The sequence below is a fragment of the Eretmochelys imbricata genome, chromosome 9 (genome assembly GCF_965152235.1).
Source record: "Eretmochelys imbricata isolate rEreImb1 chromosome 9, rEreImb1.hap1, whole genome shotgun sequence".
Lineage (NCBI taxonomy): Eukaryota > Metazoa > Chordata > Testudines > Cheloniidae > Eretmochelys > Eretmochelys imbricata.
In genome coordinates, this window is record NC_135580.1 from 27519383 (window position 1) to 27536431 (window position 17049).

The 17049-nt window shown below is 41.4% G+C and overlaps 1 protein-coding gene across 1 annotated transcript in view; it reads left to right on the forward strand.

The window, feature by feature from the left end:
- The first annotated feature begins 7879 nt into the window (after positions 1-7879).
- Positions 7880-17049, forward strand: part of MINDY4B (MINDY family member 4B) — a 31050-nt gene continuing 21880 nt past the window's right edge. The window contains exons 1-4 of the mRNA XM_077826880.1: positions 7880-7923; positions 14360-14479; positions 14711-14738; positions 16459-16635. Of these exons, the coding sequence (XP_077683006.1) occupies positions 7880-7923; positions 14360-14479; positions 14711-14738; positions 16459-16635 (369 nt within the window). The remainder of the gene's footprint in view (positions 7924-14359; positions 14480-14710; positions 14739-16458; positions 16636-17049) is intronic.

A 17049-nucleotide genomic window follows, 5' to 3' on the forward strand; every position in this document is an offset into this window, starting at 1 on the left:
AATGTAATGGATCAAAATAAAAATATACAAACAAAAATTATTTGTATATTTTTAAGACTTTAAGACTCAGTGGCAGAGCATAGAATACAATGCAGCTCTCCTACCTCAGTGTCCCATCCATTACGCCCCATCGTCTCCTAAAGCATATCATATCAATTGGAATTTGAATGAGATGTAATGCACACTCTAGTATGCCACAACCAAGAAATATTTTTAATATGAACAATTAGTAAGTGTGCAGACAAACTGTAAATCATTTGAATAGGATTGGTGATGAGGAAATACAGTAAATGAAAAAAAGGATGTTCTGTTCTGGTTGTTTTTGTGTGTTATAAAGATTATCTACTTTAAAATTTTTTGCAACATCTTTGAAATTTTAATGTAATGGATCAAAATAAAAATATACAAACAAAAATTATTTGTATATTTTTAAGACTTTGCATGAAGTGGGCTCCATAGCAGATCCGACTGCAGGAGCAGGACTCATATTTGTAAAATAAAGAACAAAACAAAAAGTGGTCAGTAAAAAAAGTCAATATTTTCAATACATTTTAGCTACATGGAACCAGAGATACTCTATCACTGAGGTTCCCTGTAATGGGGTGCACTCACCTCATGAGAGTGCCCCCTTGTCAACTGGTGTGTGAGCCTGCTTTTTTTCAGTTCAGGTGGGTGTTCGGTGACTCAACCTTCTTGCCAAGTCACATACAGTTTGTGTGAAATACAAGCAAACCCCTTTAGGATAAAGAATTCAATAGGGCCCATCATGGTTGGTACCTTGGTTGGTACATCTTGGTACATCTCTTCTTGTAGCTCTCCCTGGGCTCAGTCCTCATCAGTCCCACAACCTTCAAATGTCCCTCGACCCTGGTATGGGGCCATGCCCCCAAGGCTTCCTCTCTGGAGACTCTTTGCCCACTTTGTGCCTTTCTGATCTAGCTCTCCAGCTAGGCCACCTACCAGTTCAGTTCCCCTTCTGGGAATTTAGCACAGTTCAGTATTCCAGCTACTTCCACAGTGGCTAATGAGGGGACTGGGGTCTGCCCACTACTCCAAGTCCTAGCCCAAGCACCCTACAAATAGTAGCCACCCACAGCATCCCTTTAACTAAACTGCATTGCTGCTACAATTCCCTGGACTACTTCTCCACAGCCCCAGCAGCTTCAGGACCACTTCAACCTTACTGTAGGGCTGAAATCTTGTACGCCATCCCAGCAATTAGCCAGGAGCACCTTCTTGCTTCCTGAGTCCCTGCCTGCAACTCTTCTGCCCATGGTCATAGAATATCAGAGTTGGAAGGGACCTCAGGAGGTCATCTAGTCCAACCCCCTGCTCAAAGCAGGACCAGTGCCCAATGTTTGCCCCAGATCCCTAAATGGCCCCCTCAAGGATTGAACTCACAACTCTGGGTTGAGCATCCCAATGCTCAAACCATTGAGCTATCCCTCCCCCCTTTTTAAAAAGCATATTAACACTTTCTCCTATTCTGTCAATGTAATCAGGTAATCACAGAATATCAGGGTTGGAAGAGACTCAGGAGATCATCTAGTCCAACCCCCTGCTCAAAGCAGGACCAATTCCCATTTTTTGCCCCAGACCAACTAAACTGCCCCCTCAAGGATTGAACTCACAACCCTGGGTTTAGCAGGCCAATGCTCAAACCACTGAGCTATCCCATCCCTGTACCAGCCTTCAGCCAGGAACACCATTTGTGCTCCTCCAACTCCAGGCAGCAACTGACTTGCTCGAGAGAGCCCTGAAACTGCATTTATATGGCCCTGCTGGGCCTGGATTGGCGGCTCCCTGCAGCCTCCTTCTGATTGTGTAAGACTGTAAGGGTTCCAGCAGGGGGCCTCTGAGCCTAATACATCCTGTCACATTCCCAAACAACATTGTCATAAGGTGACCCACTTAGAGAGAATGCTCCAGGGACCACCACCTCTCCTATTCAGTTGTGAAGACCAACACCATTCCCATTCATGATCATATCTCATCCTCATCCCCTTTACAATCACAGCAATTGTTTACTTAGAAACTATTTGTGCGTTTTAGCAGCTGAAAACAAAGGTAAGAGCCAGCATCATGTGACCAGTTCTTTCTTGCTATGGACCACCAGCAAGTGTTCTGCAAACCACTAGCAGTAAACAGAATTCAGATTGGGAACCTCTGCCCTATGCCATTTTGATATTCACATATTTTGTGATCAGAAAGCATGAAGCAGTTGTATGGTGAGGGGGGTGGAATAAAGAAAATATTTAAAAAGGTTTCAACACCATCATCATATTTACCTGTGTGTGTGTGTGTGCGCACGTGTGCATTGGGAAGGAGGTCGTAATATTATGTATCAACATCCAGCTCTCTGGCAGACCAAAGTCTGTAGCATTAACTTCAAGACATACTCAAGATTCTAGCTCCTCATCAGTACCCATTGTTGGGGATGGCATTTTTCATATGCTGTGGCCCTGATTTTCCTCTCACAACAGTCAGGAGTAACTGCAATGAAGTCAGTGCAGTTCTGCTGGTGTAAAACTGAAGTAAAAGTGTTCGGTTAAAATCTGTTTGTTATGGTTTCCCCATTCGCCATGTTGAATTTGTTAAAACAACAACTAGGTCTCCATCTTGGACACCCTCCTTCATGGAGAGTTTGGCACCCTTTTTGCCTTTTTCAAATTAGAGCACGAAAAGGGTAAGTCATGTAACAGCCTAGTCTGCCCAGCAACTGCAGATTATTTAAGGGTAGTGTAACCGTTACTCTGGGCAGTCCATCAGAATGGCAGGCAGTCTTCCACATGAGCAGCCAAGAGCTAGAGTCCAGCCCAACCAGGACTTGTTAGTGATTTCAGGTTCCATATAGCTTCCAGCTTCAAGACTTACCTGAATGCAACCGTTACACATCTAAGAAAGAAGAGTCTCCATACCACATATAGGACGACATCTTCAAGAACAGAAGATAGAGGAAAAAGAGGACATTGGCCACTTACCTAACTGATCACCTGTTCCACCATTCCTGTGTTCCAGCTTCTGTCCCTGTGTTCCTGAGTTCCAGTTCCAGTCCAGGGAACCGGTCATCATCATCTTGTAGCAACAGGGTTCCTCCCTTGGGTCAGTGAGAGAGATGGTACTGTGATTGCCTTTTATTGTCCCTCAGTTTCCCCTATTGTGTAAGGGTTTGCGGGCTCCGGAATTCATGTCCACAACATCATCATTAACAACCAGACTATTATTATTTGTTCTGTTTCTGTTTGGGGTCCTTGTTGTTTAAATCTTGTTGTCTAATAAACCAGTTATGTTTTCCCCTTATCCTGCTTAAGTCTTTAATCACTAATTATAACCGTTGATAGATGCGGATGGAGGGGCAGAACTTGCAAGACTAGCTATCTTCTGTGAAGTTAGAGAAGTAAAATCCATTTAAATCTGTCTCAGGCTAATGGATTTAAAGGAGAATTAGGTGAGTCATGTTCCTGAAGTATACAACACCTTCCCATGTCATTCACTTATCTGGGTAAAGTGCTTTGACATCTTGGGAAGAAAGTTGCTATGGAAATGCAAAGTATTATCTTTATAAAATGATTAATTTTCTAATCACAATGGCCCTCTGTGAACGCCTAGAGGTGAAAAGCCACTTCCCTGCTGGAGCAGCAGTGTGGACGTTTCCACAGAAACTGTGGAAAGAATGCTAACTGCACATGGGCCAGTCAGTGCTGAGAACACTCAGAGTCAGCGGAGCTGTGTTGCGCCACCAGGCAAGAATTCCTCCTTCCACACGGAGGTGCTGCCTGTGATAGGAAACCTTTGTAATTTGACCTGACACTTACAGATAAGAAAGAAGGAAGTTAAAAGGATTAAAAGGCAAAAGGGAGAGCATGACAGAGAGGAATCGTCCCTGAACAGTGGCTGCAGCACATAGGTACTGGGACTTACCAGCAACCAGCAACACCAGGTGCTAATGAGGAAGAAGAGGGACAATTATAATATTTTCAGATGCATTCAACTAATTTTAGCTGCCTAAACTGAAACACCTGATTTGCTGAGGACTCACAGCTACCACTGGAGCAAAAGAAGGTGCAACATCCTATACTCTCCCTTCTTTAGCCAGCCAACTCCACAGGCCAGCATGAAGAGAGGAGCAGAGCCATAACCCCATCTCCTCCCACCTTCTTTGGAGTGACTAGAATGCCTCAGGATGCCAACAGGAAGCAGTCCCTTAACTCAGAAGAGAGCAATTGGGCCTAGCTCTTGAATGGGGATGCAAAAGGGGGGGAAAGGCCACTTCCCCCTTCTGCACCTCTGAAAGGGTCAAGCACAATAGGGTACTTTGTGTGACTAAGGGTATGTCAACACAGCAAAAGCTGTGCACGGGCTAGCCCACCTGAGCTAGTTCAGGCTTCAGCACTAGTAGTACAAGCCTAGCATGGATCCTAGGTATGTTCTTGGCTTGTTAGCTTGCTCTGAAGCTCTCACTCTGCTGACTTGGCTGCTATTACCCGCACTAGCTGGATTTAAGCTTGCTCAGGTAGACTAGCCGAAACACGCAACTTTTGCTGGGTAGACATACCCTAACTATAACAGAAACCATGCAAAACCTATTTTCTGTCCCTACCATCTACATTAGAACTGACCGGTACTAAGCTTCCCAGTTAGAGTCCCAGCCAACCAGCCCCTTCAGGTGGATTGAAAGAATATCCCACCTCACCTTTCCCTGGGCCACAAGATATGTGCCTAAATTCTATGTCTCTCACCCCTGCAGACAAGGAGAAAGCCCAGAAGCTGAAGGACAGCAATGAAGAGCCACTTATGGAAAAGATGAGATCTAAAACAGACCGACCGCTGTTGCATATAGCATGTCGGAATTACACATACTGGACTGGCTTGTGCTGTCAAATTTTAATCCAAACTCCCCACTGAAATCAATGAGGTGTTCTGCCTAAGAACAACTGGGAGAGTATAGTCCAGTAAATACACTGGGCAAAGAAGTGTTAACCGGGGATTATAAAACCATATGGATGAATCATAATAGCAGGCATTATTCCTCAATGACATGTTTTCTAGTAACTGAAGCACGCTTTTAATGAAAGGTTACCCACTGAGTTATTTATAACTTGTTTCCCTATATAAAGAAAGGTGATTTATTCCAAGTATCATGATACAGGGAAAAGTCCTAACTTTCCATTTATCTTCCAAGTGATTACAGTTCTTATCCTCATATAAAATACCTACCACATGAGGGGAGAAACAATTAAAAATAAAACTAATTTGCTCCTGTAACTAACACGAACAACTTATCTATTACTGATTGTTATAAATAACAGATGGTGCAAGGTGGGAAAAACAGATTCCTCTTTACATTTCACTGCTGCAGACATTATGAAAAACCCTAAAAACACTAATTCATTGCTCCTGGCATCTGTTAATGTTAAAAGAAAAGGAGTACTTGTGGCACCTTAGAGACTAACAAATTTATTTGAGCATAAGCTTTCGTGAGCTACAGCTCACTTTATTGGATGCAGAAATAAATCTGTTAGTCTCTAAGGTACCACAAGTACTCCTGTTCTTTTTGCGAATACAGACTAACACGGCTGCTACTCTGAAACCTGTTAATGTTAAAATAGTTCTGACTTCACTAGCCAGGGTTTATTTATTACCCCTAATAATCTACCTGCCTGGGAATTAACTCTGCAGCTTCTTAGCTGCAACATTTCTATGATGGAAGCTTCATATTGAAACATATGTATTCAAAATTAACACATACCATGGCTACGTACATGGACAAGATGACCTAATAGATCTCTGCCACCTCAGTTTCACTGATTTTGTGAACTGAGCTGAACTGTTTTTAGGCACCCAATTTAAGGATGTGACTGGCACACAAAAATGCAATGACTTTCATTAGCCATCTACAGCTAAATAATTTTTCCCTTCTACCCATTGGACAAGACTGCCTTTAGAACACTAGACCTGGAGTCAGAAGACCTGCCATTGGCTCAATAAGTGATCTTGGATAGGTCATATAACCTCTCAATCTTGAAGATGGGGACACTGACACAACCTTCTTTGTAAAGCATTTTAAGATCTATCTACAGATGGAATGTATTATTTTTGTGCTAATATTAGGATTCAAACAATTCAAGGCAGGCAAATTGAAAAATATACAGCAGGATGGGGATTTTTTTGGAACAAAGAAACATGTTGCACCTGAAATTCCCTAAACAACATATCCTGGGGGAGGCAGGGGCAGCAATTATACAAAATCCCCACATATCTCAGCTGTGTGGTGATGTACGATATATAGCATTGCTCCTATAAAATGTTTTTGGTACATTTTCTTTTAATGTGACAACATTTTAAAAATATTATACAAATACTGGGCTAAATCTTGCTCAACTACACTCATATATATCTAGGATAACTCCATTGACTTCAATGGAATTACTCTGGATTTACACCAGTGTAAATGAGGACGAAATCTGGCCCAAAGTGTAAAAACGCTTTAAATATACTCTTTCTCACACCCACCCAGACACGCACACACCTCTTCTGAAATATAATTCCTGTTTATATTTATGTTTAGGTAAATGATTTTTTCAGACTCTTTTGACTCCTAGAGTTTGCAGGTCCTGCTTCAAGAACAACATGTGCAGTTCTCAGTTGACACATAGAGCTGTGTGAGCAGGTGTCTTTCACAACTTGTTCAAAACAAAGCCCAAACACTGTTGCCTTACTAACATAAGAAAGTTCAGCTCATGCCATCCCCCAGGAGGGCTCCTACCTCAGGATTGCTCAGCCCACACCCTAGATTCTTCCTTTCTTAACAACCACATCCTCTATATCTAGGTGAGTGATGAGATACCTCCCTCAGTGAATCAGCAGAACCCACTTAACCATTTGGAAACCAAAGTTTGAAATGCAGAACTAATACAGTTCCACTGAACACGAGGGTGGGTTGGTGTCTCAACTGGGACGAGGGCAGTGTTATCTAGTGGTCAGAGCAGCACTTGGGTCAGAGCAGCACTCGGGAGGTCAGAGTCCGAGACAAGCCAGAGGGCAAACTGAGAGTCAGACATCAGGAGGCAGGCACAGTCAGGTTACCCGTGGGTGAAAGTGCAAGAGTACATTTACACAGCAGCTAGACACCCATGCCTGGCCCGTGCCAGCCAACTGAGGCTCATGGGGCTCAGGCTGCAGCCCTGTTTCATTGGTGTGTAGATGTCTGGGGTCAGGCTGGAGCCCGGGCTCTTGGACCCTGCGAGGTGGAAAGTCCCAGAGCTTGGGTTCCAGCCTGACCCCAGAAGTCTGCACAGAATGAAACAGCCCCACAGCCTTAGCCCCATGAACCTGAGTCAGCTGGCACAGGGCAGCCACAGGTTTTTCTCTGCTGCATAGACATACCCCCAAGGCAGGCTAGAAAGTGAAGTGAGAGTCCAGTAACAGGAGGCAGGTAGGATCAGGTTACCAGGAAATCAGGGTCGGGCACCAAGTTACAGACAGCAATCGAATAACAAAGTTGAGGACAAACCAGGGGCAGAAGCCAGAGTCTATCACAAGCACGATCTGAAGCAGAGACAGTAGGACAGTCTGCGTGGTTGCTCAGACAGCTCCCCTCTATGGCTTCCTGGTTTAAGTACTGGTGTCAGCCAAAAAGGAGGCTGCTGGGGGCTGCCACTCAAATCCTGCTGGGCAGTACTTCCTGCCAAGCCCAGCCTTCAGGGTCCTCTACCAGTGGGGGTGAGGAGGGAGCCCTGGATAAGCAGAGCAGGGACATTTCATGAGCCCCGTGTGTCACAGAGCACTACTTCAAACCTAAACTTGCTCTAGGGTCTGGGTGTCAAGCCCACAATCTACATGGATCCACTAGCCTAAAATCCTTGAGTGGAGGTGCACAATGTCTCTGGCAGTGAGCAAGGAGGGCCTGGATACTGGGTCGAGGTAAAGGGGTCCATGTCTCTCCATAGGTTTTTCCATTCTTGGGCTTTGCCCAGAGGATCAGAATCCGGCCTAAAAGGTGGTGATACTACAATAGGTGAGCGCTCCCATTCCTTTCCACGCGTCTGACTATATCATAACTACCAGTATCCAGTAAATGTTACTAACCATCCATTTCAGTGGAGCAAACCACGTTCTGCACTTTGCTGGGGACATCTATACTGGCCTTTTATAAGGAAGAGATAACTATTAAGCACATTTAGTGAAGCAATAAAGTTATTCTTCATTAAAAACACCAGGCTAATGGACAATGCTCAATTTCACAACAAAACCCCTAATGTTTCACCTAATGTTTCTAAGTAGGTATGATGTACTCAACAGCACTTTGAATGGTGTAATGGAGAGAGTTCAGTAACAACTGCTAATTCCTCAGAACCTAACTTTTTTCAAAAGGAATCAGTTTTCAGGGGCTGGTAAAGCTTCTTCCTACATGTCTCTACTTAAACTTTTGTTAAAAATAGTCTTCTACAATGTCTCATGATGGAAATTGTGTGCATTATGATGTCTAAAAGAATGCCTGCATCCACTGAGCACATCTTCTCAGACAGGTTTTGATGTGTCACAGAGAGGGGTGTATACAATATGGTGGAATGTAGTATGGCATCAAAGTACAATAGTCATTATAGTGCACGTAAGAAGCCATTACACTTGACTGTTATGTTTCCTTGATGAAGGCTATCTTACAAACCAAGAACAACTGTAAGAGGGGGCGTATATAGAAACAAAATAAAATTTTTTTGTTGTAGAAACTGTTGATTAAGTGTCAACCTCTTCATACCACCATCTCCTTTACATAATTTTGATACATTTCATTGGTCATTTAAACACTTAATAAAACAATAACACAAATAAACTGACCTATAACACATCCTAGAAGTGGTAAAGTCAGTCTCTAGGGCAGATCCACTTTTTATTTATTTATTAAGACCAGGGTCAGTAGTGCAGATTATAGAGAGGACAAATATTAAAATGTTCACAACCTTTGGGAGGGAGGTGTTAGGATAAAAGATGGTTCTGTTCCTTTACCTAATATGAGCTTAGCTTGTCCCTTCCTGACCAAACCCCATAGGAAAGGGTTAAGGGTGAGAAGAACTTTGCAAGGATCTCCTCACAATGTTGCTCCCAGATCATTCTGTGGGGGCTGGCAGGGATTATTATAAATTATTATTTGTATTGCAGTAGCAATTAGAAGCGCCAGTCAGAATCAGGACCTACTTGTGATAGGCACTGTACAAAGACAGAGGAAGATACAAAGCAGGGAAATCCTCTTCCCTTTGCTGAATGGCCATGGGTCTGCTTCACAGACCCCTTGGAATCAACAGCAAATGAGAGCTATCCATGTATGGCTCTTGTGCCTTTCACTGGCTCTAAGGGCTGGACATTCCCACCTTTCAGTGGCCTTTCTCTACATTTAAACCTCCCTGTGATTATTGACCCATTGTTACTGGCTTGTTAGGTAATTGCTCATATTGGACCCAGTCTTACAAGCCCATTGTGGTTGGGGCTCCCACTGAGTCCAACTGGAGTTGTGCAAATACATACACCTCATGGGACTGGGCCCATTGGATATATCAAAACTGAAAAACAGGAGAGTCACTATTAATTTGTATGAGAAAAATCAGCTATGGGCACAGGAAATGCCAAACTATCACCTAGAAGGATTTATGCTGTCAACAGCTGAGATTTACACAGATCTTATTACTGATGCCTTAAGCTAAAGTAATTTATTCACCTTCTCTGATTAATTATTCATTTTTTATTATGCACAGCAGACTTGGAAGGTTAAGGAGAAAGGGTGTATGCTAGTCAGTGTCAGGGCTTTGGCTCTAGATGCTGCTGTCTGGCTTTCACAAAGCTAAATCGCGTGGCCCTCTGCCTACCACAGAGTGCCCAAAACACAGCAGAATCACCCCACATCCACTGCACCAGGAACAGATAGGGAATGTGAAGCCTACTTTGTAGCATCAAACTGTGGGGGATCTCTGTAGGGGAGAAATGGGGGGAAACCTGAGGCAGAGACAGGAGCAGTGGATCTGATAGAAAAACTCTCCTGATCCCTGGGTCAGTTTTAGAGTTACTCTCCCAGACAGAGTCTAATTAGGGCTTGTCTTCACCACAAAATCTAGTCATGATGGAACAAGACCTTGAAGGGTCAAGCTAATACATGCAATTCTGACACAACTTTGCAGTTGGTGTAGACAAGGGCAAGTTGTGGTGGAGGGCACATAGATACTTTAAGCTACCTTTGCTCCTTCTAATATCTGAGAGTAGCCCCCAGTAAAACGTAGAGCAGCCTCAAGGAGTTGCACTCTGTCCATATGCCCTCTTGATCCCCCAGACACACACCTATGCTAGAGACTGTTCTGTATTTGAAGTACTTCACAATGGGGAGATGTGGTTGGGGTTTGGTCTCTTCTTGCCATCGGAATGGTGCAAAGAGGCCAGAACATGGCCCATAAGCAGGACCCCTTCTCAGGACTAAGGGGAAGATTATAATTTCCACTTTCCCAATGGCATTTCCCCACATTAAACTCTTTTACTTGCCTCTGAGAACCAAAATTGGCCTTGTGTAAGCAGCTCTCAGTTGTATCCATGGGACAGTTCTGCACTATCATATTCATTCTCCCCAGCTACATGATATTCAAGGATTGTGGACTCTCCGAAGTTGGGGAAATGTGACCCATTTTTTGTCTCTGAACTTGACTTTTGAGATTCTAGATACCTCTGCCTAGAGGCCAGTTTTTGTCAGACACAAGGTAGAGCATTACTGGCTTACTTTAGCTTGTCTACATAAACTGCCCCATTACAACATGCTTTAAATAAGCCTCAGTATAGGCTGACAAGAAAGGTGAATTTTGGATTGTAGAACAATTCTATCCTACTAATATCAGAAGCCTGAAGAAAAGAAAAAAGTTCCATAACAAATTCCTGTGGGAGAAGCCTACAATTATCAGATGTGGAGACACACTCCGCTTGGTGTTCCAGGTGAATCTTCTTTTGTGCCTATATATATATCCTTGTTTCTGCTTTTCAGGAAGAAAACTTCATAATTTCATGTGGTTTACTCTTTGCATAGGCCTGGAACAAAGCCCTGAATTCATACATTTCCTGGGGAAATTCAAATCAGTGCTCTCATGTATTGACTCCTCTCTAGTTTTGACCTGAACCCAGGCAAAGCTCATTGAAATTAATTTTGTCTTAGGTTTACTCTTGAGTTTTCACAAACTGAAATAAAAAGGAGGGAAAAAATATTTCCATGACCCCCTACAACATGAAACCAATGTATTTCCCACAGCTCAACTGTGCATACTACATATCTGACCATTGCTCTTTCAACAGTCTAAAGGCGGAGGAGGCCTGGAATTACTTCAAGTCAAGGTTGCAGAAACTATCAGAAGCCTGCATCCCAAGAAAGGGGAAAAAACTCATAGGCAGGAGTTGCAGAACAAGCTGGATGAGCAGGCACCTGAGAGAGGTGATTAAGAAAAAGCAGAAAGCTTACAAGGAGTGCAAGATGAGAGGGATCAGCAAGGAAAGCTACCTTACTGAGGTCAGAGCATGTAGGGATAAAGTGAGAAAAGCCAAAAGCTATATAGAGTTGGACCTTGCAAAGGGAATTAAAACCAATAGTAAAAGATTCTATAGCCATATAAATAAGAAGAAAACAAAGAAAGAAGAAGTGGGACCACTAAACATTGAGGATGGAGTGAGGTTAAGGATAATTTAGGCATGGCCCAATATCTAAACAAAAACTTTGCCTCAGTCTTTAATGAGGCTAGTGAGGAGCTTAGGGATAATGGTAGGATGACAAATGGGAATGAGGTTATGGAGGTAGATATTACCACATCCAAAGTAGAAGCCAAACTCAAACAGCTTAATGGGACTAAATCGGGCGGCCCACAAAATCTTAATCCAAGAATATTAAAGGAACTGGCACAAGAAATTGCAAGCCCATTAGCAAGAATTTTTAATGAATCTGTAAACTCAGGGGTTGTACCATATGACGGGAGAATTGCTAACATAGTTCTTATTTTTAAGAAAGGAAAAAAAAGTGATCCGGGTAACTACAGGCCTGTTAGTTTGACATCTGTAGTATGCAAGGTCTTGGAAAAAATTTTGAAGGAGAAAGTAGTTAAGGACATTGAAGTCAATGGTAATTGGGACAAAATACAACATGGTTTTACAAAAGGTAGATCGTGCCAAACCAAGCTGATCTCCTTCTTTGAGAAGGTAACACATTTTTTAGACAAAGGAAACGCAGTGGATCTAATTTACCTCGATTTCAGTAAGGCATTTGATACAGTTCCACATGGGAAATTATTAGCTAAATTGGAAAAGATGGGGATCAATATGAAAATTGAAAGGTGGATAAGGAACTGGTTAAACGGCAGACTACGGGTCATACTGCAAGGTGAATTGTCAGGCTGGAAGGAGTTTACTAGTGGAGTTCCTCAGGGATCAGTTTTGGGACCAATGTTATTTAATCTTTTTATTACTGACCTTGGCACAAAAAGTGAGAATGTTCTAATAAAGTTTGCGGATGACACAAAGCTGGGAGGTATTGCCAATACAGAGAGGGACCGGGATATCATACAGGAAGATCTGGATAACCTTGTAAACTGGAGTAATAGTAATAGGCTGAAATTTAATAGTGAAAAGTGCAAGGTCATACATTTAGGGATTAATAAAGAATTTTTGTTATAAACTGGGGATGCATCACTTGGAAGTAACAGAGGAGGAGAAGGACCTCGGAGTATTGGTTGATCACAGGATGACTATGAGCCGCCAATGTGATATGGCTGTGAAAAAAGCTAAGGCGGTTTTGGGATGCATCAGATGAGGTATTTCCAGTAGAGATAAGGAGGTGTTAGTACCATTATACTAGGCACTGGTGAGACCTCATCTGGAATATTGTGTGCAGTTCCAGTCTCCCATGTTTAAGAAGGATGAATTCAAACTGGAACAGGTACAGAGGAGGGCTACTAGGATGATCCGAGGAATGGAAAACCTGTCTTATGAAAGGAGACTCAAAGAGCTTGGCTTGTTTAGCCGAACCAAAAGAAGGCTAAGGGGAGATATGATTGCTCTCTATAAATGTATCAGAGTGATAAATACCAGGGAGGGAGAGGAATTATTTACGCTCAGTACCAATGTGGACACAAGAACAAATGGATATAAACCAGCCATCGGGAAGTTTAGACTTGAAATTAGATGAAGGTTTCTAACCATCAGAGGAGTGAAGTTCTGGAACAGCCTTCCAAGGGGAGCAGTGGGGGCAAAAGACACATCTGGCTTCAAGACTAAGCTTGGTAAGTTTATGGAGGGGATGGTATGATGGGATAGCCTAATTTTAACAATTGATCTTTTACTATTAGCGGTAAATATGCCCAATGGCCTGTGATGGGACACTGGATAGGGTGGGATCTGAGTTACTACAGAGAATTCTTTCCCAGGTGTCTGGCTGGTGAGTCTTGCCCACATGCTCAGGGTTTAGCTGATCGCCATATTTGGGGACGGGAAGGAATTTTCCTCCAGGGCAGATTGGCAGAGGCCCTGGGGGTTTTTCGCCTTCCTCTGCAGCATGGGGCAGAGATCACTTGCTGGAGGATTCTCTGCACCTTGAAGACTTTAAACCATGAGTTGAGGACTTCAGTAGCTCAGACATAGGTCAGGGGTTTGTTACAGGAGTGGGTAGGTGAGATTCTGTGGCCTGCGTTGTGCAGGAGGTCAGACTAGACGATCATAATGGTCCCTTCTGACCTTAAAATCTATCAGTCTATAAGTCTAACAGTCAACTCTAAACACTGACAAGTGGGGGGCAGTCAAAGACAAGGTGTCAGCCTTCATCTTAAATTTCATCTTTTTTACTAGCTTGTCTCCCACAGTAACATCACTGTGTTGAATGTGTCAGAGTTCATAGATATCTGTTTAGTAAATGTGTTCCTCAGGAAACTTATTTCAGCACCAAGCATTCATTAAGGTCCAAATCATGCTCCCTTTGTAGTCAATGGGCATTTAGCCATGAATAGAATCAAGATTTGGTCCTTAGGTAGGCTTCCCTGCAGTGCTATATGAAAATGATTACACTCTCCCAAGCCTAGTGCCATCAAGTTAATTATTCAGATTTCTCTGAAACAGATATGTAATTGCAGTTTGTTTTTGTATAAATCTGTGTCTTGGATTAAACATTCATGCTGTATATACAGTGAGCAGAAAAAAAACAGACTATGTCCAACTCTAATAAAAGTTTAATCAGGATCTGATGGTATGAGCTAGGACACTTCATATAGGCATATGTGCCAAGAGGGTCAGTTCTCTTTTAGATACAAGGGAGTTTATATCCTTATTTTTAATGTTTACATCTCTTACTTTTGTGCAGAGTGCAGATGTACAAGGAAGCATCCAATGGTGAACACAGCTTACAACAAATGGAACTAGCTGAGATATCCAGCAAAAATTCAAATCGAGATAAATGGAGAGAAATTTTTAGTTGCCATGGGTAAGATTTTTATTCTGCTTTGTTCTCACATATTCTTATAACCAGATAGTCTTTTGTTAGGGGTTTTACAAATTTAAATGTTTTATTTCTATGTCTGCGTTCTCAAATGTATTTTCAAAATGCAAGTATGATTCCTTGGTTTTAAGTTTTTCTTCCCCACTGGTCAAAGAAAACTATACTAGGTTAATACTGCATTTATTTTTTTCAGCTGAGTTTTATTTTCACTTGCAGGTTGGAAATCAATAATACAATTCACCAAGTAACTGTTTTTCTCAAAGGTAACATTTTTATATTTGTCTGCCCTTTTTTGTGATTGCTTCAGTAGGCAATCGTATTTAAGAGATTACTCATGTAACATGTAGCACATTAGATGCTCGTATTCTCTTAAGAAAATAATAATCAAACTGTAAAAAAGCCTGTTTTAACAATTTCTGCTTATACATTTTTCCTTTGAGAAGCAAGCCTTCATATATTTGGAAGAGAAATTTTCATAATCAGGTTCAAAGTAACAGAAGAATCTAGGATAACGAACTTTTTTGTCTAAAAGTCAAGAGTTTCTTGGTCAATTTTAAAACATAGGTAAGAAGACAGTGTTCAGAAATACAAAATGCATGTATTGCCCCAAACCTTAAATTGAAAGATATCAAAAAAGTTTAGTCATAGATTATATATTTTTGTACTGTAGTCATTAGAATGTGCTGAAGTTATTGGCAACCATTGATAAAAAAAATAAAAGGTGAGTCAGACAGACAAGTAAACTGCGTATTAAGCAATTTAAAACAATTAATATGTACAGATAACTCTTTCACCCTAATTAGTATTTAGGCTAAAACAATCATTTCTGGTTATAAAACCAATATTTGACTTTCAATATCATGCATGTTTAAAATAAACTAACTTGAAATTAAAGGCATCACCTTTATTGAAGTCTGTTCTTAAATGGCTTCCTGAACAAATTTGTTCTAAAGCAGAAATAGCTCTGGATTTTTTTAATTATTAATTATTGTTCATGTCCTAATAGGGGACAGTGAAATAATTTAAACTCTTTAGAAATCCTATTCAAAACTAAGTGTATAAGGAAGGAAGACAAAATAAAAATACATATTAGATAAATAACATTTTGTAGGTGGCAGTGTTGAAAAAACATTCAAAGTGCCGATGTGACAGCTTCGTCTTTTTGTTTGCAATAAAGCTTCTCTTCCAGTAGTTGCCTATGACTCAGATGATTTATTCACTAGACAAGAAAGAGATCTTCTCCTGTTCTCTGGTAATCCAGGCAGCTAGGAAGGCAATTCTCTTTTCCAAGGTTCAGCTGTCACTGGGTAACTTCTCCTGTAACTGCTTTCATTACACTGGCAAACTATGGACATCGGTCCAAAAGTACAGCAAGTCAGAAGACGAGTAGATTCAAAGTTAAGTTATACTGAAATACTGCAGGAAGAGGTAAAGAAAAGCCAAATAGTAAGTAGAAAAGTATTTGTTTTATTCCTTTCCCAACCGCAAAAATAGAAATGTCCGACCTTGTTGGGAATTTGACTCTTGAAAGTGATTTTATCTGTGTGTTAGTTTCCACAATGCAATAAACAGAAAATTTTAGGAATTATGTGGCTTGAAACCGCCTTTAGAAAGATAACTATACAGTTATTACAAAAACTGCACCATTTGAGCAGTGTTGCAGAATTACATGTCAGTCTGTCTCTTTAAATATATTGCTGTATTATTTCAAATCTAGAACATCAGTGTATATTTTATAGTTTCCTTTTAACTATCTGGAATTATATGACAAAGAATATGTATTCTTAATCTTTTACCACTTTTTAAAATAACTTTAACTTCATCATGTCCATGTTGTTACGAAAAAAGGACGCTGGGGGGTATGGGGGAAGGAAATAACTTAGTAGGACCAAGCATAGGAATAAGCTAGCTTCTACCTCCTGCAGCTGAAAGAATATACAAGTCCTGTTCATTTCTCTCTATAGAAATACCAAGACAATCACAAATCTGATTATGACAACAAGGATGGAATGGAAGCATCTCAGTTTAGAAGTTCCAAAAAGCAGGGACAGTTTCTATCCACTATCCCTTTCTTAATCCCCAAACCGCTTACAGTCTCGTCAAACCTGGGCGGCCTGCCTATCTCCCTAGAAATGGCAGTGGTAAGCAGATCTTGTCAATTAAGCATGAGCTGTAATTTAACCTCACCAAATCAAGAAAGACCTGGGAATTTATCTGGTGTTATATGAGTATTAGATTATTATTGGATTCAAGGGTGCAGTTTGTTGGTATTGATAAAAGAAGAATATAAATTTAATTTATTTATTTATTATGCTTTTAAAGAACACAGTTGCTGTACAAGCCACAAAACTGATATAATACAATGTTTATCAGGTACTATGACAAATAATAAAGGATATTGTTTCTTTGCTATTTGATATTTTTGTTGCCTAGTGCAGTGGTGCTTAAAATTTTCCAGTCACACCCTCCCTCCCATTACCAGCAATGGAATTTGTCTACACACACACCCCTCCATTACTGCACAGCCAAAGCTTCCTCAGCAGCAGAGCTTGAGC